Here is a 25,970-nt window from a genome sequence, read left to right as displayed (position 1 = left end):
GTACCATTTACAACCGACTTTTTGTGTCAAACTACCGAACCGTTAGAGTAGTGGCAGCAGTACGGCCAGTCTTCGTGTGGGTCCGCATGTGTCTGATAAGCTTTGGCTCGTTGAGCGAACCGGGCCTGGCAGTGTGAGCAGCCGTACGGCCGCTCCCCGTGTGGGTCCGCATGTGCCTGGTTAAACTTCCCCGTAGAGCAAACCGCGCCTGACAGATGGAGCAGCCGTACGGCCGTTCCCCCGTGTGAGTCCGCATGCGTTCGGTGCCGTGTGGATACGCATGTGTCTTGTTAGTGTAAACTGTTGAGTGAACCGTGCCTTGCACATAGAGCAGCCGAGCGGCCTCTCCCCAGTGTGGGTCCGCATGTGCTTTTTAAGGATTGATTGATCAGTGAACCGTGCAGAGCAGATAGAGCAGCCGTACGGCCTCTCCCCGGTGTGTGTACGCATGTGTCTGCTGAGGTTGGACCGCTGAGTGAACCGTGCCTTGCAGATGGAGCAGCCGTACGGATGCTCACCAGTGTGGGTCCGCATGTGTGTGGTGAGAAGGAACCGTGTAGTGAACCGTGCAGTGCAGATAGAGCAGAAGTGGGGCCGTTCCCCAGTGTGGGTACGTATGTGTACGGTGAGGTTTGACCGGGAAGCAAACCGTGCTGCACAGGTGGAGCAGCCGTACGGCCCCTCCCCAGTGTGGGTTCGCAAGTGTCTGGTAAGGTGTGACCGTTCAGTGAACCGCGCCGTACAGATGAAGCAGCAGTGCGACCGCACCCCAGTGTGAGTCCTACGGTGACGTTTTATGTCTGTGGACCTGTCGGTCGAGTACCGACACCGCTCGCACTTGAACCTCCCGTTCCTGTCGATGTCACTGTGACACCTCTTCACGTGTCTGTCCAGATGTTGCTGTCCCAGACATCGGAAGTCGCAGTGGGGACATTGAACCGAGCCACTTATGCCTGAAAAATACACAGAAAAAAAGAAAGGCCCTTAAACAAGTTGCATGCCAAAGCAGGTCGCACATACACTGGAACAATCACGACGCCCAGAGATGACCCACGCAGCTGGTCACGTTTCCAGGTCACCTTGGTGAGCGCCGTGGACAGTGAACGGCTATGTTGACGGGACAAGCCGTCAGCGTCCATGAGTTGATCCGTGTATCGTTCGAAATACAGCCTTCAGAAACGGAATGCTGAGCTCGTGGGGAAAAGTTGTCTTGCCGTTTATTAACTAGCGCACAGACAGAACTCCGAGCCAACTTATCCGTGAAGGAAAGGGCTTATTTGACAACACCAAAGAATTAAATTTTAAATATAAAGACACGAGAAAACACCATCAATAATTTTTCCATGCAATGTTACTTTAGTTGGGAAAGCTCCACTGCGGCTGACACACTTCTCTTGGTCAACACCTATTTAGATTAAATACATACATGATACAAATGGTTGCAGTATCATTTTCTTTATATTTTGATACAAAAGCAATGCAAATATATATCGAGCACAACACACCTGAAACAGGTAATAACACATTAAAATGGCCAAAAATTGATAAACATGCGTTTATTCGGCCATGACATTATTTCTACATGCACATGAATACTATAACACCGTAGGCAAATGTAGTACGTATTGGTTAATAGAACTGTGTCCTTATGAAAGCTCAGTACGTTCTCTCCTTTACAAAAAATGCTTCTTATATACCAGCCTTTGGCGGCACATAGTCTGTCGAAGGTGACACAAGAAACATCCAGTCAGGCTTGCAGGTAGAGACAACACATATAAACTAGCCGCGTTTATGTAGCCGATGAATAGAGAGTTGCAAGATTCACATGACATGCTGAACTACGTTTGGCAGGTGACTTGTCGACAATGGCTGCGCAGAACATACGAAATGCCACGAATGCGAGAGTGAGTCGTAGCCACAAAAAGAGGCGATGTCACTCAATGTAGCCGGACATTATCTATGACGTTGTACCAAACAGCGACACTCCTTACCTCTTATTTGGAGGCGTTTAAAACACAACTACTGAATCACTGTGTGGTAACATAAAGACACCAGATGTGACACGGGTAGCCACGACGCTCACAGCTCAGTAACAGTGCAACCGATTTCGACAGATCGCCATAGACAGCCAGTGGCAAACTGTCGGAATCGCCCGCATTATTACTGAAATGTGCGCACTGCCGCCCTAAACTGGCCGTAAAAAGGTGTATAACACTACTATCAAACGTACGACGGCGGCCGGTCGTGCACTTGTCGACATATGTATCTCAGCATTGCATTTCGCCGATCAAACCATTTACCGCATCAGTCATACCTATGCAATTCTCCCTAAGTGTAATTCTCCCTCCCTGCCAAACCGTTAGACAGTAGTGGCAGCAGTGCGGCCAGTCTTCGTGTGTGTCCGCATGTGTCTGGTGAGACTTGTCCGTTGAGTGAACCGGGCCTGGCAGTGTGAGCAGCCGTACGGCCGCTCCCCCGTGTGGGTACGCATGTGTAAGGTGAGACTTGCCCCTCGAGTGAACCGCGCCTTGCAGATGGAGCAGCCGTACGGCCGCTCCCCAGTGTGGGTCCGCATGTGTCTGGTGAGACTTGTCCGTTGAATGAACCGTGCCGGGCAGATGGAGCAGCCGTACGGCCGCTCCCCCGTGTGGGTCCGCATGTGTTTGATGAGGTGTGACCCTTGAGTGAACCGTGCAGTGCATATAGAGCAGACGTGCGGCCTCTCCCCCGTGTGGATCCGCATGTGTCTTTTAAGGCTTGATCGATCAGTAAACCGTGCAGTGCAGATAGAACAGAAGTGCGGCCTCTCCCCCGTGTGGATCCGCATGTGTGTGATGAGGTGTGACCCTTGAGTGAACCGTGCAGTGCATATAGAGCAGCCGTGCGGCCTCTTCCCCGTGTGGATCCGCATGTGTATTTTAAGGCTTGATCGATCAGTGAACCGTGCAGTGCAGATAGAGCAGAAGTGCGGCCGTTCCCCAGTGTGGGTCCGCATGTGTTTGGTGAGGTTTGACCGGTAAGCAAACCGTGCTGTGCAGATGGAGCAGCCTACCGGTCGCTCCCCCGTGTGGGTCCGCAAGTGTTTGGTGAGGCGTGACGGTTGAGTGAACCTTGCAGTGCAGATGGAGCAGCCGTACGGCCGCTCCTCCGTGTGGGCTCCCAAGTGTTTGGTAAGGTTGGACTGTTTAGTGAACCGCACCGTACAGATGGAGCAGCAGTGCGACCGCTCCCCAGTGTGAGTCTTATGGTGACGTTTTATGCCTGTGGACCTGTCGGTCGAGTACCGACACCGCTCGCATTTGAACCTCCCGTTCCTGTCGATGTCACTGTGACATCTCTTCACGTGTCCGTCCAGACGTTGCTTTCCCAGACATCTGAAGCCGCAGTGGGGACATTGGACCGAGCCACTGATGCCTGAAGAATACACAAAAAGAAGAAAGGACATTAAAAACGTTTCACGACAAAGCAGGTCGCACATTCTGGAACAATACCGACGCCCAGAGATGACCCACGCAGCTGGTCACGTTTCCAGATCACCTTGGTGAGCGCCGTGGGCGGTAGCGGCAATGTTGACGCGACAAACGATCAGCGCCCATGAGTTGATCCGTGTATCGTTCGAAATACATCCTTCAGAAACGGAACGCTGAGCTCGTAAGAAATAGTTCACCTGTCGATTATTAACTGGCGCACGGACAGGACTCCGAGCCAACTTATCCATGAAGAAAAATGCTAATTTCGCAACACATGGATGAGGAAATACTGGATGATACATGACGAGTATCGTCCCATCCACGGCCAGGGGTGGATATTTATATCAAGTTGGGGTTGCACGTGCAACCCCAATTTGAATTGTGCAGCCCCAACACCAGTTTGTGCAACCCCACCTTCAAAATTGAAATAAACCGATGGGCTACTCCAAATGTGCCGCCCCCGTTGGTGTGTTGTTGTGTGTTTCTGGTGTGTTGTGTTTCTGGCGCACGAGCGCACCCGTGCCGCCGCCCCGGCTTATGCCCGAGGCCTGAGTGCGCCCGTGTCGCCGCCGCCCGCCCCGGTCCGTAGCTGAGTGCGCCCGTGTTGTCGCCAGCTGATTGGGCCCGCCGGACGACAAGACTGGCGCGGATAGGCAAGGACGACGCACGCCATTACGTTTGTTTACCTTGGTGATTAACGGCTGGACTCAGGCAACAGTTCTCCGAATAAATCTCGTTTGTCTCATTAAATACGACTCTTTCATTCGAACAGACCGAAACACAACACCCATAACCCTGTACCATCCAAAACTCAATGGGGATGTTCGCGCTAAGAGTTCCGAAAAGTCTCGCCAGGTGGCAGCACGGTATGCTTTGGACACAACGCGCCGGCCGGGCGCCGGCCGGGCCGGGGATAACACTGCGGGCGGCGACGGCGCGGCCGACGCGCCGCGAACGGAAACTGCGTTTCATGTCTTTTTCAGGTTCATCATTTTGCTAAAATGAGTAGCCACAGTTGATTTCGATATTAGGAAGACAATGACGCGTGTGAAAGGCAAACTACTACATCGTCATTGAGCGGAAGGAAAGGGAGCTGATCGAATGGTCACCAAAAGCTACGGAGTACGAAAGATACGATGTTATCACATATTTTAACTTACCCAGTTGAAATTAAAAACCTTATTACATTCAGACATATATTCACACGCATGAAACAATCGATTTACAGCACACATTCCATGACAAGAACGCATACCTACGGTCTTAAGTTGACCTCTAGCGCTCGTCACTGTCAGATAAGTCAATCACATCCCTGTAGTTTGTACAGACTATTGACTTAACCCTTCATCCGGCATGCGTTCATTCTGTAATGATGGGCAACGAATCACCGGCGATTTCTGCGTGGCTCTATATGACATCCTCGTCCGTTCCCCAGGTCAATTGGTTCGGTGACTTTCAAATTATAGCAGGCCCTTCCTCGGTCAGGCTTGATGGATCCACCGTCACTTTGCGCGGTACTTTTAAGACAGACTGTACCGTCTACCAACACGACTGACTGATTACAATCTGATGTGAAAGGGACAATATCTCGTCGGTCTATCAGTTAAAGTTTAATATTCAGCGACAGAAGTGTGAAGGCTGCCTGGAAAACTTGCAACAAACTAAGTAAACTAAGCTTGGCTTGTAATGGGCACAAACTTGTAATAAAGAGGTACTTAATTAACAAATCAACAATGTTCTGTTCAGGCGCCGGCAAGGAGATTCTCGCCGGCGCCTGACTATGGCGGCCGCGTGTTGTGACGCTCCGTTTTTAATCAGTTTTTAGCATAGCCACGCTGCTCCTGTCGCGTGTGAGTGTGCTGGGACCGAGATTGGACACTGGGCTACCGAGTAAGTGACGTTTTTTACCATGGACTGTGACCTTTAAACTTTTATGACCACTGTTAAATCTGCTATTTTCATCCGCTCGTGCCCGATCAGAGCTGGATGCGAGGGGTCACGCTGCTTGAATCCCCGTTCTACCGGTTTCCGAAGAGGTGTAGTGCCACAGCCAACCAATCAGCACCGCGGATTTCGCTCCACCGGATTCTACCGGACCTGCTCTCGGGTCAGGACGAGGTACCGCTGCAGCTGCGACCGGCCTGGATCGGCGGCGCGGGAGTCCGGCCGTGGGGGGATGGGGCGGCCGGCCCGAGAGCCGGTCCGGCCCGGCCCTGTCGGGATCGGCGGACCACGCGACGCGGCACCCGGGCAGGATGGCGGGTGCAGCGTCGGAGATACCGCGGGGACTGGATGTCGCATCACTGCGTTGTCCGCTGCGTGCCCCGTGGGCGAGCTGATTCCCCGACCGACACATCGTGGCTCTCCCCCGCCCCTTCCCGCTGCCTGGCGAGGGCCGAGCACGGGGCGTGGGGCCGGGTGGCGAACGTCGAGACACGTGCTCTGAGCGGAGATGCACGTAGTTTCTCTCAGGCGGGGCGCCATGAACCACGTCAATTGGTGCTGCCGCCGCGGCTTACGCTCAGACAGACACGTCAGGCCGAAATCCGAATGGTGGCGACTTCTTCGTGTGCGCTTAAAATAGGTCACCTGAACGTGCGTTCACTGACCGCTCACCTTGACGAGGTGAATCTGCTCCTGCTGCGGGAGGAACTGGACGTGCTGTGCCTCAGCGAGACCTGGCTCACCGACTCAGTCGACTCCAGCATGCTCCTGTTTCCCGGGTACACCATCAGGCGCCGCGACAGAGAGGGCAGGACGGGGGGCGGAGTGGCACTGATCTGTCGCAACACGCTCAAGCTGGACGTGATGCGTGTGCCATCTGCCGGCTCCACACTCGAGGCGGCGTGGGTACAGATCACCGATCGATCTACCATAATCGTCGGTACCGTCTACCGTCCCCCATCCGGCCCGTACGCTCCAGCGTTCGATGATCTCCAGCAGCAGCTGACGCACGTGCTGGCACAAGGTCGACCGACATACGTGCTGGGGGACATCAACTTCGACCTATCCCGTCCCGACAAGCCGGGTGTTACAACATACCTTCAGCAGCTTGCCGAACTCTCTCTGCATCAGCTGATAACCGAGCCGACCCACCCCGGAGAGTCGCCGTCTATTCTCGACCACCTTATAACGAACAGACCGGACCTGACCTCCAATGCCCGGGTCATACCTTGTAACATTAGCGACCACGACCTTATCACTGCTTCGATCACCAACACCACGACACGACATGTGCCCGTCACATGCACCGTGCGGTCCACGCGCCGTGTCGACACTGCTGCCCTCTGCCTCGACCTGCTGCTGGCGGATTGGGCGGAGTTCGACCGTGCCGACTCCATAACCGACAAATGGAACGGCTTTCTACGCGTGTGGGACCCGGTGATTAACCAGCACATGCCGATGAGGACCGTCAAAATGAAGCATCGACACCGCCCCTGGATGGATGATGATGCTGTAACAGACGCGATGGCGGCTCGAGACCAAGCGCGGATCGATAGAGACACCATCCCGTGCGATGACACTGACCGAGAGTTTCGGCAATGCCGTAACGCCGTCAAAGTGGTCATTAATCGAGCCTGCGCCTCCCACTATGCCTCTCTGTACAGAAACTCGCGACCCAAAACGTGGAAGAGCATCAGACAGTTTTTGATTGCATCAAAGAAGGCCGAACCGAGGACTACCGACCTGAATGCTGCGGACAACGGGTGACCAGATCGACTGAACCGATTCTTCGCGTCAGTCGGCCCTGACGTGGCTGACGCCCTGGCCTCGGAGGACACCGGGGAGTGGGACAGACTGACACCCCGTCCGCCACGTGTGTGCTCGGGTGCATTCAGACCGCGGGCCGCCACTCTCCCCGAGCTTTCTGCGGCGCTCCAGCGGTTGGGATCCTCGCGGGCATGCGGATCAGACGGCATCACTGTGCACATGTTGTGTGAAACGTCCCAGTGATTGGCCCCAAGCTTCTGGCGCTAGTCAACCGTTCTATTGTTAGTTGTGACGTACCTGTGTCATGGAAGGCCGCCACTGTGACTGCGCTTCACAAGAAGGGTGGCATTAGCGACCCAAACAATTACAGACCCATATCAGTGTTGCCTGTTGTCGCCAAGCTGTGTGAAAGAGTTGTTTGCTCCCAGCTAGTGACGTATTAAAGCGAGCACCACATCCTGTGTCCCCAGCCAGTGCTGGAAATGAGGCCGCTTTCTGGTCCCGGCGTTTTATTCTCCGGGCGGGTTAGTCCCGTCCAGCGTTTAGCCTTTCGGGACCCACTCAGGGTCGCGGTTGTTTTCGCCGCGCGCCCCAGTCGAGATGCAAAGTTAATAGTCACACAAAGCTTATTTAGGGCCAGCCAAACCAGCCTAGTCTGGAGTCACTGTTAAATGTATGCATGTAGATGAAAGAAAAAGGCTTTGTATAATCGATTAATTTCGAAGTCGTGTATTCAGCGGCTCCAAATAAACTTCGTGTGACTATCAACTTTGCAACTCGAGTGGGCCGAGCGGTGAAAACAACCGCGGCTCTGAGACGGTCCCAAGGGCGGATCTAGGGGAACGTTTTGGGGGGGGTCACCAGTCGGCCGACATGCCAGGTCTGATGAATGAATTCTGACGACCGGGGGGGGGGGGGGGGGTAGGGAGCGAGTATGTCGAGATCCAATGACATTTGATCTTCGTCGTTTCTGAGTTGAAGTTTTATCGTAAGTCACTCGGCTCAGTAGTTTTAGTTAGTGAAACCCACCTATAGAGGAGCGTCGCCACGGATTTTTTTACTGGGGGGGGGGGGGGCGGATCGACCGACTTAAAAACCCAGAAGTAGTAGATATAGTTACCTCACTTATGCATTAGTCTAATGCCCAATGCATTAGTAGCATACAGTCACGATCTCTCTTATTGACCTGTGTATGAATCGGCGGCGCGAAGCGCCGCAAAAATTTGAAAAAAGTTGTCAAAACACAGCTCTAAAACACAAATATTACAACCCTTTTAGCATGCTAGTACAAGCCGGAGTTCCTTCACAGTGCACATATGAATTCCGATTCAATTTGACACGGTTGGTGTTATTACAGTCACGATCTCTCTTATTGATTGGTGTATAAATCGGCGGCGCGAAGCGCCGAGAACATTTGCAAAAGAATGTGTCAAAACACAGCTCCGCTCCAAAACACAAATTTTACCACCCTTTTAGCATGGCAGTACAAGCCGGAGTTTCTTCACAGTACACATATGAATTCTGATTCAATTTGACACGGTTGGTTTATGTAATTACAGTCACGATTTCATATTGACCTGTACGTATGTACATGAATCGGCGGCGCGAAGCGCCGCGAAAAATTTGCAAAAACATTTGTCAAAACACAGAGGGGGTCTCCTCTCTACAGAGGACCACCGATCTCTACTGCGGGCCTCCTCTTTTCACAGGGCCTCTTAACTACAGAAGGCTTCCTCTCTACAGAGGGCTTCCTCTCTACTGAGGGTCTCTCCCTTTCAGAGGGCCTCCTTTACAGAGGACCTCCTCTCTTCAAAGAGCCAGAGGACCTCATCTCTGCAAAGGGCTTCCTCTCTTCAGAGGGCCTCTTCTCTACAGAGAGCCTCCTTTCTTCAGAGGGCCTTCTATCTACAGCGGGTCTCCTCTCTTCAGAGGGCCTTCTGCATTCAGGCGGTCTCCTTTCCACAGAGGGTCTCCTCTACAGAGGGCCTCCTACCTACTGAGGAGTCAGAGGGGCCGACACAGACACTAGCGGTTATTCACTGGAGGCCCCAGGAAGTAAGAAGGGCCCTAGCTGTCAGGCTGGTCAGAGTGCCCTGAATGTCCTGACGTGATTTTTGGGATTCCCGTGAATTTCTTTCGCCTCCGACGTGATTTTGACCTGCCAGGGCCCAGGGGCACTAAAAATAAAACAAACAAAATAAAAAAATGGAAATAGGACATCACCAAAATTAAGTGGCCGAAATCCGTTGAGTTTTTAATTTTGCGTATAGGTAGGGGCACCACGAATTAAATTCATGACCATCCCCTTGGAGTTTTCCTGGATCATCCCCTGGTGCTCGCACGGTTGAGACAAAAATGAGTAAGATTCTGGCCTTCAATACGCCTTTTCACGCAACACGATCCAGAAAAACAAAGGTATTAGCTCAGAAGTGTTTGACATGTGATTTTGAGCATGCAAGACGGCGTCTATAGCGCATTTAGGTCTTCGGCTTTTGGGGGGGGTCAAATGACCCTCTCAGACCTTTTGGGGGGGGTCATGACCCCGTGGACCCCCCCCAGGATCCGCCACTGGACGGTCCCGAAAGGCTAAGCGCTAGACAGGGCTAACCCACCCGGAGAAAAAAAAAACGCCGGGACCAGAAAGCGGCCTCATTTCCAGCACTGTCCCCAGCAGTACGGGTTCCGGCCGGGTTTGTCCACGGAGGCGGCCCTGCTCGATGCTGTTACGTACGCGGTGACGAACATCGATAACGGCCGCGTGACGTCACTTGTTACCGCTGATACGTCGAAGGCCTTTGACAGCGTTGAGCATGGCCGTCTCCTGGACAAACTCGGTTGGTACGGCATTGACTCCGGATGGTTCTCGGCCTGGCTGAGAGGACGCACACAGTGTGTGAGAGGTGGATCAATTGCTATGAACGTGTCTCATGGAGTGATCCAAGGTTCGATTTTGGGGCCGATTTTGTTTTGATTTTCACCAATGATTTACCTCACACACCCAGTTCCTTGACACTGACTCTTATGCAAACTTGCAAAACTTGAAGGACCGCATCGAAACTTCTCTCTCAGTTGGACTGAGATGGTTCACCCAAAATCGTCTGAAAATTAACCCAGCTAAAACTGAGCTGATAATAATTAAATCTAGACGTCAAAATCTTGATTCAACATTCTCGATTCATTTTGAAAACGATGAGCTCAAACCAAACCACAGTGTCAGGGTTCTGGGGGTCGTCATCGATTCTCACCTGACTTGGGATGAACACATCACGGGTGTTGTTCGTAAGTGCTTTTGCGTGCTGGTGTGCCTGGCCAGGATCCGGCATAAGCTACCGAGATGCACAAGACAGCTGATGATCGAAGCTCTAGTATTTCCCCACATACGTTACTGTTTAAGTGTGTGGGGAAGCTGTACGGTCACACAGAAGCGTCGCATCCAGAAAGCTATTAACTTTGGTGCGCGTATTGTTAGCGGTCTTAGACGGCGCGATCACGTGACTGCGGCGCTACGGGAACTGGGGTGGCCCACCGTAGACGAGTTGATCGCCGAGCGTGACCTCGCAAACGTCACTCGCATCATCGACTCATCTATCACTCCCGAACTTCTGCGCCAACAGTTCGCACTGCGAGCCGATGTGTCATCCCGCAGCACCCGCGCCGTGTCCGACGGCCGGCTGCAGCTGCCCCGGGTCCGCACCGAGTTTGCCCGCCGAAGTTTTCTTCATCGTGCGGCGAGTGCGTGGAATAGCCACAGGTAGTCAGCTGTCACTTGTCATGCAGGTATAGGCACGGTTCTCACATGTGTTTTATATTCACTGTTTTATGCCAGTGTGTCATTTTTATGTAGCACCTGTCTTGCCTAAGCGTTTTTACAATGTCTGTTTATTTGTCATTGACGTAGACGCCATAAAAACCATGTCAATGGAGGGTCTTAATAAACTACTACTACTACTACAAGTAGCCTTCACATATGAAGCATTGCTATGACTACTCTTCTAGAGCTGATTGATAGCTTTTGAAGGAAGGAGCTGAGTGGCTGGGCCCTACCATTCACCACTATCACCTTCAACAATTGCTTAAGGCATGCAGTTCTCTATCACTAGAAATTGAACAATGAATCGTGCCTTGCAGAAACAGCAGCCATACGGCCGCTCCCCCTGTGTGGGTCCGCATGTGTCTGTTGAGGACTGCCGGTCTCGCGAACCGTGCCGTGCAGATGGAGCAGCCGCACGGCCGCTCCCCCGTGTGGGTCCGCATGTGTCTGTTGAGGACTGCCGGTCTCGCGAACCATGCCGTGCAGATGGAGCAGCCATACGGCCGCTCCCCCTGTGTGGGTCCGCATGTGTTTAGTGAGGACTGCCGGTCTCGCGAACCGTGCCGTGCAGATGGAGCAGCCATATAGCTGCTCCCCCGTGTGGGTCCCCATGTGTCTGTTGAGGACTGCCGGTCTCGCGAACCGTGCCGTGCAGATGGAGCAGCCGTACGGCCGCTCCCCCAGTGTGGGTCCCCATGTGTATGGTGAGGCTGGATCGAGCAGTGAACCGTCCAACGCAGACAGAGCAACCAAACGGCCTCTTCCCAGTGTGAGCACCTACGCATCTGTTTGGTTAGGTTTGACAGCGAAGCGAAGCGAACCGTGCCGTGCAGGTTGAGCAGCCATATGGCCGCTCCCTCGGGTGGGTAGGCATTTGTTTCATGAGACTTTATCGTTGAGCGAACAAAGCCCGGCAAGTTGAGCACTGAGCAGCCTTACGGCCGCTCCTTCGTGTGACTGTGGGTACGCATGTATTTGCTGAGACTTCCCCGTTCATTGAACCGGGCCTGGCAATGTGAACAGCCGAAAGGCCTCTCCCCAGTGTGGATCCGCACGTGTTCAGTGAGGTGCGCCCGTTGAGCGAACCGGGCCTGGCAGTGTGAGCAGCCGTACGGCCTCTTCCCCGTGTGGGTACGCATGTGTTTGATAAGACTTGATCGAACAGTGAACCGTGCAATGCAGATCGGGCAGCCGTGCGGCCTCTCCCCAGTGTGGGTCCGCATGTGATTATTTAGGTCTGACCGCCGAGTGAACCGTGCCTTGCAGATGGAGCAACCGAAAGGTCGCTCTCCAGTGTGGGTCCGCATATGTGTCGTAAGGGTTTACTGTTTAGCAAAGCGTGCTGTGCAAACGGAGCAACCGTAAGGCCGCTCCCCCGTGTGGGTACGTATGTGTTCGTTGAGATCTCCCCGCCTAGCAAACTGAGCCTGGCAATGTGAACATCCGTGCGGCCGCTCCCCAGTGTGGGTCCGAATGTGCATGGTGAGACTTCCTCGTAGAGTAAATCGTGCCTTGCAGATGGAGCAGCCGTATGGCCGCTCCCCAGTGTGGGTCCGCATGTGTCTGGTGAGATTTGACCGTTTAGTGAACCGTTCCTTGCAGATGGAGCAGCCGTATGGCCGCTCCCTAGTGTGAATCCGCATGTGGTTGTTTAGGCTTGCTCGAACAGAGAACCGTGCAGTGCAGATGGAGCAGCCGTATGGCCGCTCCCCAGTGTGAGTCCGCATGTGTATAGTGAGGGCGGACGGTTTGGTGTACCGTGCCGTACAGATAGAGCAGCCGTATGGCCGCTCCCCAGTGTGGGTTCGCACGTGTCTGGTGAGGTTGGACCGTCCTGTGAACCGTGCCGTGCAGATAGAGCAGCCGTATGGCCGCTCCCCAGTGTGGGTCCGCATGTGATCGGTGAGACCTGACCGCCTAGAGAACCGTGCCTGGCAGATGGAGCAGCCGTATGGCCGTTCCCCTGTTTGAGTTCTGCGGTGGTTTTTCATACAGTCGGACCTGTCGGTCGAGTATTGACACCACTCGCACTTCAAGCTGCCGTTCCTGCCCATATGACCGTGACTTCTCTTCACGTGTCCGTCCAGACAATGTTTTCCCAAACATCTGAAGCCGCATTGGGGACATTGGACCGAGCCACTGATTCCTGAAGAATACACAGAAAGAAGAAAGGCCATTAAAAAAACGTTCCATGCCAAAGCAGGTCGCATTATGCGAGCTGCTTTAGCATAGAACGACCTAACCCGGTTAGGTCGCAAGCCGAAATGCCAGTTCAAGTTACGAACCGAGCCCATGTAAGTTGGCATATAAACGTCGTGCCTGCATACGTCAAAGTAGCAGAACTTCTCAACGAACCGGGCAAAAAACAGTCTACTGTCGGCAGAAGGGTAAATGGCATTACCAGCGTCACTTCGATGGACACCATAGCTCTCGGAGCCGCAAACGATGAACTGACCTGAAGATGAAGGTCCGGCCGGAGAGGAAATCACAGATTTCTCAGACGTCTCCGAGTGGACGGTCAGTTCCCGGGCCGAGTCGTCACCGTAGTACACCAGCAGCTCAGAGCCCCGCGGAACGGGCTTTGACGTCCTGCATAGGGAGATAAATATAGCATTATTGATGAAAGCTTGATTGGTGTAGTCACAACACTTACACAGTCATTAATAACTTCGACGAATCCATTAAAGAAAAATATGGGCCACAGGACGAACCGCGCATAAAATACGTAACGCAGTTAGGAAGAATAGATCCGTGGATTCCAAGACTACAACGCACCTGAAGTATACCTGGCCCCGGTACTGGAAGGCCACTAGGTTTTGTTCTTCCTCCGAGCGGGCACAGTTGACCCTTCTGAGCCAGTTGCTGCAGCTCGGGTCTTCGGCATTCACCGAGTGATGCACGCGCTTACCCTTCTTGATCTGTGGTACCAAACAAAACCGTAGTTCATCATTCCAAAGAAAAAAGTAAAAATATGGCATGTGCAATGAAAACATTATAAAATTTATATGTTGCTATCATTGGTCTTAAAATGTTTTTTTTTTTAATAGCTTTTATCGTTGAAGTATCAAGTAAGTCTAAAGTGAAAATATGCGTTTTTTACCTGCAAAACAAAACAACTGAACTGACCTGCCATCTGTACCCGGTTGTTCGACTTCGGGCCTGACCCTGCTCGGTGGTCAAGGTGCCCTCGTAAGGACCGAGTCTTTGGCGCGCAGGTATGTCCTTCTCCGCCAAAACTCCTGGAATCAAATAAATATAAGCCTTCACCTCAACTAAATGGACACAACATGTACTGATACATGAGACATGAAATCATACAACACAAGCAACCATCACCAAATGATGCATCAAACGTCCAGCAGCAGTTGTTACGTATCGCCATTTGTCTTGCCTCATTAACTTACCGGTGCCAGACGCTGGATTTGTCGACTGACCAGAGCTGAGAGAAGGCGGCAGGGTCTTGACGTCCCTGTCAACATCTCCGATACCGGGTCGTGCCTGGAATGTTCAGCGCATGTGGGGAGCAATGTCGACAATACAATCCACGCATTGAGATTATCTTAAGCCTGTTTGTAAATCAGACGGGTATGTTTTGTGAATATAGATCATGAACCTGTTCTTGACCACGTACCCATGACAGTATTACCTGCTAACAAGACAGAAGCAAAGCAATAATATAACTATGAGCATGGATTAGAGTAAATACTTCATCCATGCTATGAGGAAGAGGATTACGTAAATGTGAAAGAAATATATTATTTTTACATGAAGCTCATGTCGTTCCGTCACAAGGGCATCAGGCACAATTGGTCATATTATTTAATGTCTAAATGTGAGAGGAGTCATGTGTAAAGAATACGAATCAGACCAGTATGGACCAGTCCTTACCTTGGTATCGTGTATGATCTTTAGCGGTCCATGGACGGGACATTCACCGTCCCAATCGCGGCAGCACACGTCACAAACTGTCAGAAAGAAGGGCGAAAAAATTATTAGCGATTTGATGAAGAGCACACCAAGGTTTAATCGTTCAAGGTTCCGTTAGACGGAAACAATGCGTCTGTATTCGGTTTAATTTGTCTGCAATATGAGTGCTTATCGTGGACATTCGTCCGTTGATGAGGACAAGGTAGCTGACTAAAATCGGGAGAATACTCACATATGTTACTATCATCGAGACCGTCCACATCACGGTAGTTGATGACGAGACGTTGACTCTTGATGAACACTCCTTCAGCAAAAACTGCAATAAATTCAACAGGGTAATAAATAATTCGGTGGCATTTCGGTAACGCGTCAGTTCAATAGAGTGCATGCGATTGAACATAAGAATGGTTCGATAATGCCATTCAATCACTTTGTAGAGTACGAAACCAAACATAAAAATAAAACTTACATTTTCTCTGAAAAGGGCATAAAAGTAAGACCGAGGATATCACGATAAACCCATTGCTTACAGTCTCTTCACATATATAAACTTACCTTCAGTAGAGTCTCGAATGGCAGACGAACAACCAAGTAACAGACTCCTTTTTGCATTGGAGATGAAACAGGCACTGAAAGAACAGACAAATGCAAATGTTATTAGAATTCATCAAGGATAATATATCATTGTCTACTATGTCAAATAACAACTAAAATTTCAACAACAGCACTGAATCATGTCCTAACCTGTCCCGGTCCACCTCAGTGAACCCGATGAAGTCCTCAGACGGTGACGGTGATCGAGGTCGGTACTTTTCCTCCTTCACTAAAGAATGCAGAGCGCGGTCCGAGAAAGGATCGTCGTCCGACACCGAGGGAGACGACGGCCGCTCAACCTAGACCGGATCAACAGACAAACAATATTCAATGAAACATGAGATGTTTATCCTCCACAGATATACAAATTGGAACACATTATGCGCTGTCATTCCCTTTTATTAACCTCGCAGCTAAAAACCAATGAGAGGTGAGCACCATGCATTTGAACACGTACCCTTGGTGAAGTGACTTCAATCTTTATCTCCTCCTTCACAACTGGCCGAAAGTCGCTCTCAGAGCCACTGTCTATGGGAGTGCAGTTCCTCGGCCTCTGAGACTTCCTCACACTCTGTGACGGACCCCATTCCCCGTCGCTGTCAGCGGAGCCCTCCAGAGACCACTTTGGTCCTTTTGGTGACATTGATGCAGCCCGCATGAGCGGCAGTAGTTCAGACACTGGTGGATCTGGAATAGGGTCCAATGTCCTTTGTCAGTTCACATTGAGTTGACTAGATGAAAGCACAAAACGGAGAAGTAATGTAGCAAGAAAATACAAAGTTGCAGAGTTATCACCACCAATAATTGAATATTCCTTATGGAATTAATACCCATAAAACATCTCTCAATAATGACAATGACATGGTTTGAATGCAGCAGGAAAATAATGGAGGTGCTCCTATACTTAGCATTTAGATCCTGGCTTTATATGAAAAAACTGTAGCCTCAAATGATCTCTGATGACCTTCGTAGAGGGCAGGCTAGCAGCCAAAGACACCTTTGTTGTCACAAGTAATCCAAATCATTGCAATTCTGAAATATTTTTATTGTTCCTCCTGACCTGGCAGGCTGACATGACCTCAATCTGGGGTCAAAAATTTCATATGTTGTCAAAAAATGATGAACAAGCTACTCCAAGCAGTGAGGCGCTTCGCACCAGTTTTTTATTCACACGCAAAAAACTTGACAGGGTGGTAACAAATGCCCCCCCCCCCCCCCCCCCCCACTGGGGCAAAGGTTAAAACTGGGTAAATACTATTAGAATTGTCTCATGGCGACCTACATGATGGTACTTTCCATTTCCCACTGTTGAAGCTTCTTCCTTACCCATGGATGCCTATACAAAATCATTGCGTCAGGTTTGAGGTTAGGTAAGGTCTGGTTATGTTTCTTTTTAATATTTTGGAGACACCTACCTTATCATCATATCTGGATTTAGCGCATTAAAGGGACCCTCCCACCTTCAAGAAAGTTAATGAATTGGCATAGAGGTGATGTCCCTTGGTTCAGAAAGATCAAAAATGAATATGTACCAAATTTCACCAGTGTGTCTAAAATTGTAATGACGCGGGGAAATCCACCCATAATGAAAAGTATAATCACATCCTAAAAATATAAATAAAAGCATCCATACGGCAGGCATGACTTATAATAACAACCTCGAACCCAAACGCCTAGGAGCAAGAGAAACACAAACCTCGCAAACTTTCACAACGTGCCAAGACAACCATTCGAATAACCAAAATGTTCAAATATATGACACGACTTAAAAACCTTATGTATCATCCCAAATATCAAAATCAGTATCTAATATTTCTACATCATTTTCTCGAGACACATCAAAACAGTGCTTAAAACGGGTCGAAGTCAAGTTTTACGAAAATAACGACATCCTTTCCGGCCTTTTTTCTACATCTTCCCCCTAACGTAAAATGAATTTAGCCACACTGAATTTCACCGAAAAATATTCACTGGATTTCAAGATATTAGGCTTTTACTTTTGTTTACTTATTGGATTCTCTGCTGTTCCTAGCGACTATTTGAAAGTGCGGCACTTGTTGCGCTTAAAACAGCATATACCACAACGTGCTACCAAACATTTTAGTAAAACATTTAAAATCATTAGATCTCCGCTGACATCACAAATTCTAAGGGGGCATTCCGGTGCAGTCGCCCCTTAGAATCCGAAAACTGCAAGTTTGAAATTCCATATCTCCGAATTAAAGCATTTTTCGATGTTGTTGTGAGTGCCCAAACCGGTACTGAAGGCCATGGCCACCAATTTGGCTATCTCAACTCAAAACTAATGTTAAGGTGGGATGGTCACTTTAAAAATGGAAGAATACGTATTACGTAAGTAGGCACTGGCGGATCCAGGGGGGGGGCCACGGGGGCCATGGCCCCCCCAAAGGCCTAAAGTGGCCTGTTTGCCCCCCCCCCCCAAAACGCCAGAAAAATTGCTAAGAAAATATACCTTGATGGAGGTTTTTAGCCACTTGGTGAAGTAAAGCTTTCCACAGCATAATATAGAAGCAATATAGTAGCAGTGAGGGTCAGTCAAAAGTTGCGCGAGCGGAGTCGACCTTAAAAAAAAGACTGTTGTTGGCACGTGTTTATGGCGCGGCAGCTGGTAGTTGGCGGTGTTTCGCGTGGTGTGGCATCACTGGCGGATCTGGGGGGGGGGGGGGGGCACGGGAGCCTGAGGTGCCCCTGACAGGCCCGTGGTGCCCTTGCTAGGCCTGTGGTGCCCCTGGACCCTGGCAGGCCTGTGGTACAGTCCACAGCAGAAGTAATGTGGGGTTTCAGTCATGGGTATGTTCTGCTTCTGAAGCTTAGGAACGATTAGCCAGACTACAATGAAACTTTGAATGTAGCTTATATGTATCGTCACCCTTGCAGCTGCAACTTTAGCTATTGGCATCTTCTTTTCAATCACTTCGCATTAAAGGTAGGTAGTGTGCCACCTTTGAAAGATTTCCCATTTTATTTTTCCTAGGATAAGAAGCTTCTGTTTTTACCTAATATCGCAAAAAAAATCAAAAATGGGCCTGGAATAGTGCCTTTTTCGCCTAAAAGTTTATCGGTTTTTCGATATGTATAACAACTGTAGTGGGCTCACCTGCAAACAGGCGTCGGCAACAATCGCGAATGCGGCGCACATGTGACAATAAGCATAGGTCATTATAGAGTTACGACGTACGGGAATGAGTTATCAGCTGTCTAATCGTAGACAACACAATGTCGAGCCTTAAACTGTAAGCCTGTATTGGTATTGTTTCTTTTATTTGGCTGTCGAACATTATTTATGGTTTGAAATATGATTTTATGTAAAATAATTGATATGAAAAAGCCGTCTCATAAGTTATGACCCCATTTCACCACACGCAAGTGGCAGAAATGACAATGATCAGCTGACGCATTTTTCTTGGCCGAAGTCAGAGCGCGCAGCCCGACGCACCACCACCGCACCACAAAGTATGAGCAGAAGCCGCGCCCAAAGCCAGGGCCCCGGCAACGTGAGGTAGCCGAGTCGGGGCAGCGTGCGCTGACCCAAGCCGGGGCCGCAGCTTTGGGCGCGGTCTACCGCATCCCCGCGGGCAGCCCCGGGCTATCACATGACACCGGGAGGACGTGCGGCTCCGGCTTGGGTCAGCGCACGCTGCCCTGACTCGGCTACCTCACGTTACCGGGGCCCTGGCTTTGGGCGCGGTCTACCGCACCCAGGGGCGGATCCAGCCGATCCGTTTGGGGAGGGCAAAAGTTTAGCCGACCATCGGCGACCCCGAGCCACCACCGCGCCAGTGACCAAGTTACTTCACAACGCCAGTTACACCATCTTACCGTATGATGGTGTAAAATGTCTTATGTTAACCCGTGCCCAGCCGCGCTGGGGCTCCTGGATTTTCACGCCCCTGGGGGATGTTTGAACACCCATATCCCTTCTAACTCGGCTCCTGTGCCACGTAGCAACACGCGGTAGGCGGCGTTTGAAAGAGTGTCAAACATAATGACCAAATTACCCCAGTCACTTTTAAGGTCAGGTCAGATGTCAGATCACCAGAGCCCATCAAAGGCCAAATTCCGATAATATTTAGGTCCAGTTTCGACAATTTTTGAAGAACTGGCGCATAACTCGGAAACGAATAGAGCTAGAGCGCCCCAGAAAAGCTATTTTGATAGCACTGTAACTGCTCTTTCTGGATAATTCGCTCAGATTGGGCCCAAGATCAACGGTTTAGCCTCCAGGGGAAACTGCCATAATATATACTATTTTTACGGGAACGGATTTTCTGCGATAACTTTTGAATCAAACCTTGTGCGATCTTACTTTTACCGGCATCGTGTTCCTCTCGCGAAGACGCGTCGAATGAGTTATAATTTGATCTCAAAATTGAACTTACAGCTTTGACATTTGGTCAAGTCATGACCTGACCGGAAAAGGTCGTGTTGCATATCAGTCGATCCGTATCGTAAAGCTGAACACATCTAAGGTGTTTCTATTGCTCTAGAATGCCTCCGGCAGAAGTTATTAGCGAATTGCTGCAAACTATTGCATATCTTTCGTGACCTGAGATGATCTCAGGGACATAAGGAGGGGTCACGGGCGCTATTTTCCGGTTCACTGTGTGCTGTTTAGGTTGTAACTCGGTATTGTTAAGAGTGACGTTTCTTATAAATTTAGCACGAATGTTTGAAAGGGCGGATTACGGGAGCCGGAGCCTACGCTAAGCAGAGCTTGTTGCGTAGAGCCCGACCCCTACCGTCCGATCGCGTAATTCCGGGTGACAGGAGAATTTAGTTTAACGTTTAACGATGCCAATGTTTAACGTGCCCTTCAAAGCCGGACACGGCCTGTCCCACTCCTGACTTTGACTGGCTGCGGCTGCTCCCACCAACCTCAGACCATCCCCGTCAGGAGTCTCAAATATCGAGCGCCGGAGCGACTCAAACCCGGGCTCAGAGTCCATTGCTTTACCAACTGAGCTATACCGGACAGGAGGTTTGCCCAAAAAAAGGTGCCTTTCAATTTTCTCTTATTGACTTATAGTGGAGAGGTCGCAAAAATGAGCTAGCCCTAGGTCATTGAAGTAAAAATCATGTGACTAACATTTTGTACATAGGTACTGTTACCCTTATTAAAGGGACTATCCCACCTTTAACATGGGGTTTGAGTTGAGATAGCCAAGTTTGCGGCGAGGTTCAGAAACCACTATCTATCTAGGTTGCAACCCCCGCGGCCTCTTGGTGTTGAAGAAATTCGTTCCCTTCATTTGAAAATGGGCCTTGTACAAGGCCCTATCTTCAACATGGAGCGACCGTTAGTGTGACGTCACCTCGTTTAGTCATTCTGATTTAAATGGGTTTGTTCGTTGAAAAATCGCTTAAAACTTGATCTGAACTTTGTTGTGGTGCCTACAGAGTAAAAAGAATCAGCTTTATGACAGTAATGTGGCCTGGGGAAGGAGGTAATTTTGGGCTGTGACGTCACATATTTGAAAGTTTGTGTTTGGAATATGGGAAGCCTAAGATGTTTAATGAAAAATAAATGCCAGAACCGTGTTCCTGGTCATCCAATCTATAAAGTCGGGCACAATTTAACTGGTTTTAACAACATTTTAGAAGGTGGGATAGTCCCTTTAAAGGGACTATGGGACTACTAAAGGGACTGCTGAAAGTTTCAAAGCGATCCGTCACTCGGTTTAGCTATGGCAAGCATTGGAACTGTTTTTAGGTTATGTCACTTGACGTGCAGCTTAGTGACTTCGTGACCTTGAGAGACCTTGGTCTGAAATTTTCAGAACATATGCAAAAAATAGGTATAAAATGACGGCTAGGCACGTCGCCGTTTTTTTACGCGGAACGCTCCACAGCAATGAGGCTCCCAACAAATGGCAAAACTGTGGATTGCTTAGGTAATTTTGAATATAGGGTGGTGGGCGTCTTACCCGACTGGGCATCTTGCCCCGTGTTACCCCACACCATGGTCACACTGCATAATGCATATGCATGCATTCAGTTCAGGGGGCTCAATCTAATATCAGCATATCGACCCAAAATATCAGCAGCCAGTGGGCAGCTCCTTCCTTCGGAATGGCCGTCACGGAAAGAAGCCCTGCTTTTCGTCCATATAGGCATCGACGCCGTATTAGATTTGCTCATCGCTATATGCTTTGGGAGGGGCAAAAAGATAGTCTTGCCCACACGATTTGGCTTTGGGGAGGGCAAATGCCCATTTTGCCCTCCCCTGGATCCGCCACTGACCGCACCACCTAACAGGCGTGTTCGAAACCGCAGGAGCTGATGATGAACGGGTTTATCGAAACTTGATTGGATGAGCATATCGGTAATAGCGATTTCAGTGTGTGCATTTATTGTTCATAGTGGTGTGAAATGTGGTTGGGGTACGACCGACAACCCGTCGGGGCGAATTTCGCACTGGGGTACTCAAAATTTGAAGAATTTAAGACGTTTCCATGAGTTTTGAAGGTATGGATAAGTTCTAAAAATCCGGTTCTCCTTATCTGGGCCATTAACTCCATACGGTCCAGGAAAGCTGGCACACTACCTTTAAACAATCGCCAGTCAAAGCCAACCGTTGAGTTTGGTAAAACCCTACATTACTTTAGCGGTGGGCTGTACCTCTGGCGGGCCTAGGGTGCCCCTGCTAGGCTGCTGATGCCCCTGGGACCTGACAGGACTGTGGTGCCCCTGACAAGCCTAAAGTGCCCCCAACAGGCCCGTGATGCCCCCGACAGGCCCAAGGTGCCCCTGCGTGATGCCGTGATGCCTGCGAGGCTGGTGGTGCCCCCTGCGAGGCCGGTGGGGCCCCTGACAGGCCCATGGTGCCCCTGCTAGACCGGTGGTGCCCCTGGCAGGCCTGTGGTGCCCCTGCTAGGCCGCTGGTGCCCCTGGGCCCTGACAGGACTGTGGTGCCCCTGACAGGCCCAAGGTGCCCCTGCTTGTTTGTTAATTGGGGCTTTAGGGCGCGCCGACTACTTAGGTCATTTTGCGCCCATAACGTCGTTTTAATAAAACAAGTGTGTCAAAAGAGAGAACCTTCTAGATACGAAGACTAAAAAGTAAAAGACTCGATATAAAACAGCAAGGTAAGATAAAGCAGCGCAAGAGTGTCGTCCTAGACAACTGACTAGATGTAAGGACTAGAGAGGACTAGTTGGATTTAATGTCAGGTCGAGTAAATCGCTTGGAAGTTGATCGAACGGATAAAGGAAAAAATGTTGCCGGATAAAACCCAGGGTGAGTCGTCACCCAGAAGGTGGCGGATAGTGGTATCCGGAGCGATGCGCCCGAGATAGCGTGTCCGGTTCGGTTCAGCGAGAGGACAAGATAAAAGCACGTGAGAGACAGTGAGAGGCACGGCACACCGACTGCATGTGGGTTGTTCCTCTCCACGGAGGAGATAGCCATGAGTCGCGTACGTATGACCAATACGTAATCTGCAGAGGGCCACTTCCTGGTGCCTGTTGCTTTGGAAGCAAGACTGCCAGGGCTCCAAGGTAGGCTTCACGCTCCGCAGCTTCCCAGATCCTTGGAGATGCCACTCTGCCTGCCAGCTTGACATCGTGAAGGTTTGGATGGCTGGGTAAAAATCACGAGCCGGCAGGGGCAAACGCCGAAGGCATGGAGCCGCGGCCGCGCGTCTCGCGGCCGCGTCGGCGAGCTCATTGCCAGTTATACCCACATGGCTTGGAATCCAGCAAAACTTATTAGTTTTGCCAGACTGCTCCACCGATGTGAGCCGAGATAAAATGTCTTGGACTATCGGATTGTCTGGGTTGAACCTCCGTATAGCCAGCAGGCTGCTGAGAGAATCCGATAAAATGAGGTAAGACAAGTTGTCAGACACCTCGATAAAACACAACGCCTTCTCGATTGCAACGAGCTCGGATGAGAAAACGGAGGCAGAGGAAGGCAATGAAAAAGTGCGCGTGTCGCGACCAGCCACGAAAGCGCAGCCGACGCCGTCCTCCGTTTTCGAGCCGTCTGTAAACACCGAGATAAAACCGTCGTATGACGCAATGTGTTCCAATGCCCGTGCTCGTTGCACACATGGCGGCAGGTCGTCCTTCTTGACCTCAGAGAGCGTGAGGTCTACTTGCGCTGGAGCGTATTTCCATGGCGGAGAGGGCGTACCCCACGTACGTCGCACTTCACGGAACTCTATGTTGACTGTAGAAAAGAGCTCTTTTATGCGCAATCCGAAGGAGACCGATTGTCGCACTCTGTCAAGACGATTAAAATCAGGAGAAAAGACGTACGGATACGTCGGATGTCCTGGGAACTGGCGGAGTTTCAGTGCGTACCTCATCCCCAGCATCTGACGGCGGAGAGATAGTGGCGGTTCGTGTGCCTCGGCGAGGAGGCTGCTCTTGGGCGACGTGCGGAATGCACCTGTGGCAACACGTAGCGCCGCGTGGTGCACGGAGTCAAGAGCCTTTTTACTGGATTCGCTGGCAGAGTCGTAAACAAAGCATGCGTAATCCAGTTTCGATCGGACGATCGACCGATATAAAAGAAGGAGCGTCCTGCGGTCCGCACCATAAGATGTGCGGGCGACACATTTTAAAACGTTCAGGGATTTAAAACATCGTTCCCGAAGCGTTCTAAAATGTTCTCTATACGTCAAACGACTGTCAAAAAATATTCCAAGAAACTTTGCCACCGGCCGAGTAGGAATCACCTGTCCACGGAGCTTGATTCCCAAGGCTAAGTCGTCGCAGCGGCGGCGGCAAAAGTGCATAGCGACGGTCTTCGTTGTTGAAAAACGTAGGCCGTTGTCGTCGCTCCACCTCTCTAGACGGGTTACAGCGAGCTGCAACTGTCTGGCAACGTGACGGGCGGTCGTGGCAGAAAACCAGATCGCGAAATCATCGACAAATAGCGATCTGCCGATGGATGGTGCAAGTTTGTCGCCAATATCATTGATCGCCACAGCGAACAGCGCCACACTGAGAACTCCGCCTTGGGGAACTCCGTTCTCTTGAGTAAAACTACTCGAAAGACTACTGCCAACTCGGACTTTGAACCGATGACCCGATAAAAAGTTCTTGATAAAGAGGCCCATCCGGCCGCGTATGCCGTACTTGTGTACTTTGGAAAGTATTCTGTGTCGTAACACTGTATCATAGGCCGCCTCAATATCAAAGAACAGTGCTCCAAGGTGCTCCTTTTCAGTAAAACAGGTGCGTATCTCGGTGTCGAGGGCTAAAATGTGGTCAACAGGGCTGCGGTGCTTTCTAAAACCGCACTGGGCGTTTGTAAAAACACCGTGATGTTCCAGAAACCAGCTAAGACGCACATTGACCATCTTCTCCATCAGCTTTGAGAGCGATGATGTGAGAGAGATGGGCCGATAGTGGAGAGGGTCATGTCCCGACTTGCCAGCCTTCAAGATAGGAATGATAGTGGCTTCCCGCCAGGTCTCAGGGAAAGTGCCAGTCTCCCAAAGCGAATTGAAAGTTGCTAGCAGCGCCTCGAGGGCAACCGCCGGGAGATGACGGAGCATGTCGTTGTGGACAGCATCCGGACCTTCTGAGACGCTGCGCAACGAGCTGATGGCAGACGTGAGCTCAGCCATAGAGAAAGGCTCGTTGTACACCAAATTTTCAGCTGTGCTGAAGTCCACGGCGGCTGGTGCAGGTCGTGAGGACGGCTCTCCTCGGCAGCGCTGATAGAGTGCACGGCCTATCGTCTCTGCGACGTCTAAAGGGTGGGATATGTCCGTGTTGTTCACTCTTAAAACCGGAAGCGGAACAGAGCTGAACCGCCCTTCAATGCGCTTCATGCGTGCCCATATCTGGGTCGTAGGAGTAAAACGGTTTAAGGAACTCACGTACGTGCGCCATGAAACAGCCTTTGCCTCTTTTAAAACGCGACGGGCAAAAGCCCGCGCTTTCTTAAAAGCGATGAGGTTCTCAGTAGTACTGCTCCGGTCAAACTTTCTAAAAGCGCGCTTCCTGGCACGAATCGCATCTCCGCATTCCTTGGTCCACCACGGGACCGGAGGACGACGAGGCTGACTCGACGTCTTGGGTATGCACCCGTTTGCGGAGTCAATGAGTAAACATGTAAAATCCTCTGTAGACATCACAGAGGCGTCGGCTCTGGATAAAACCGTGGCCTCTACGGCGGCCTGGAATTCGCCCCAGTCGGCCTTCCGAACATTCCACCTGGGTGGACGGTTGCCTGACACTGGGGACTCCTGGTGCTCCAGCCACACTGGGAAGTGGTCGCTCCCGAGTGGGTCGTCATGGACGGACCAGGTAAAAAGCTGAGCTAGCCGCGGACTGACTAAGCTCAGGTCCAGAGCCGATGTTTGACCGGAGGGTGTTGTAAAATGGGTGCGCTGTCCTGTATTTAAAATACACAGCGCCTCATCGCGGATAAAAGATTCTAAAAGTCGACCACGAGTGCCAGTCGTGTCGCATCCCCACGCC

At 50.8% G+C, this 25,970-nt stretch overlaps 1 protein-coding gene across 4 annotated transcripts in view; it reads right to left on the bottom strand.

The window, feature by feature from the left end:
- LOC122389342 (zinc finger protein 271-like) overlaps window positions 1-25,970 on the bottom strand; it is a 259,548-nt gene that overhangs the window by 160,799 nt on the left and 72,779 nt on the right. For 3 of the 4 annotated variants that reach the window (XM_043381246.1, XM_043381248.1, XM_043381247.1), the window contains one exon: window positions 14,881-14,957. In XM_043381246.1, the coding sequence (XP_043237181.1) occupies window positions 14,881-14,957 (77 nt within the window). Of the gene's footprint in view, window positions 1-14,880; window positions 14,958-15,151; window positions 15,236-15,474; window positions 15,549-15,663; window positions 15,813-15,970; window positions 16,201-17,209; window positions 17,448-25,970 lie in introns of those variants that run through there. The other variant, XM_043381244.1, reaches the window with a different exon arrangement.

This window comes from Amphibalanus amphitrite, unplaced genomic scaffold (genome assembly GCF_019059575.1).
Source record: "Amphibalanus amphitrite isolate SeventyFive unplaced genomic scaffold, NRLGWU_Aamphi_draft 000355F_arrow, whole genome shotgun sequence".
In the NCBI taxonomy this organism is placed as follows: Eukaryota; Metazoa; Arthropoda; class Thecostraca; order Balanomorpha; family Balanidae; genus Amphibalanus; species Amphibalanus amphitrite.
The sequence above is the reverse complement of the archived record's forward strand: the minus strand, read 5'-3'. Positions and strand labels throughout refer to the sequence as shown.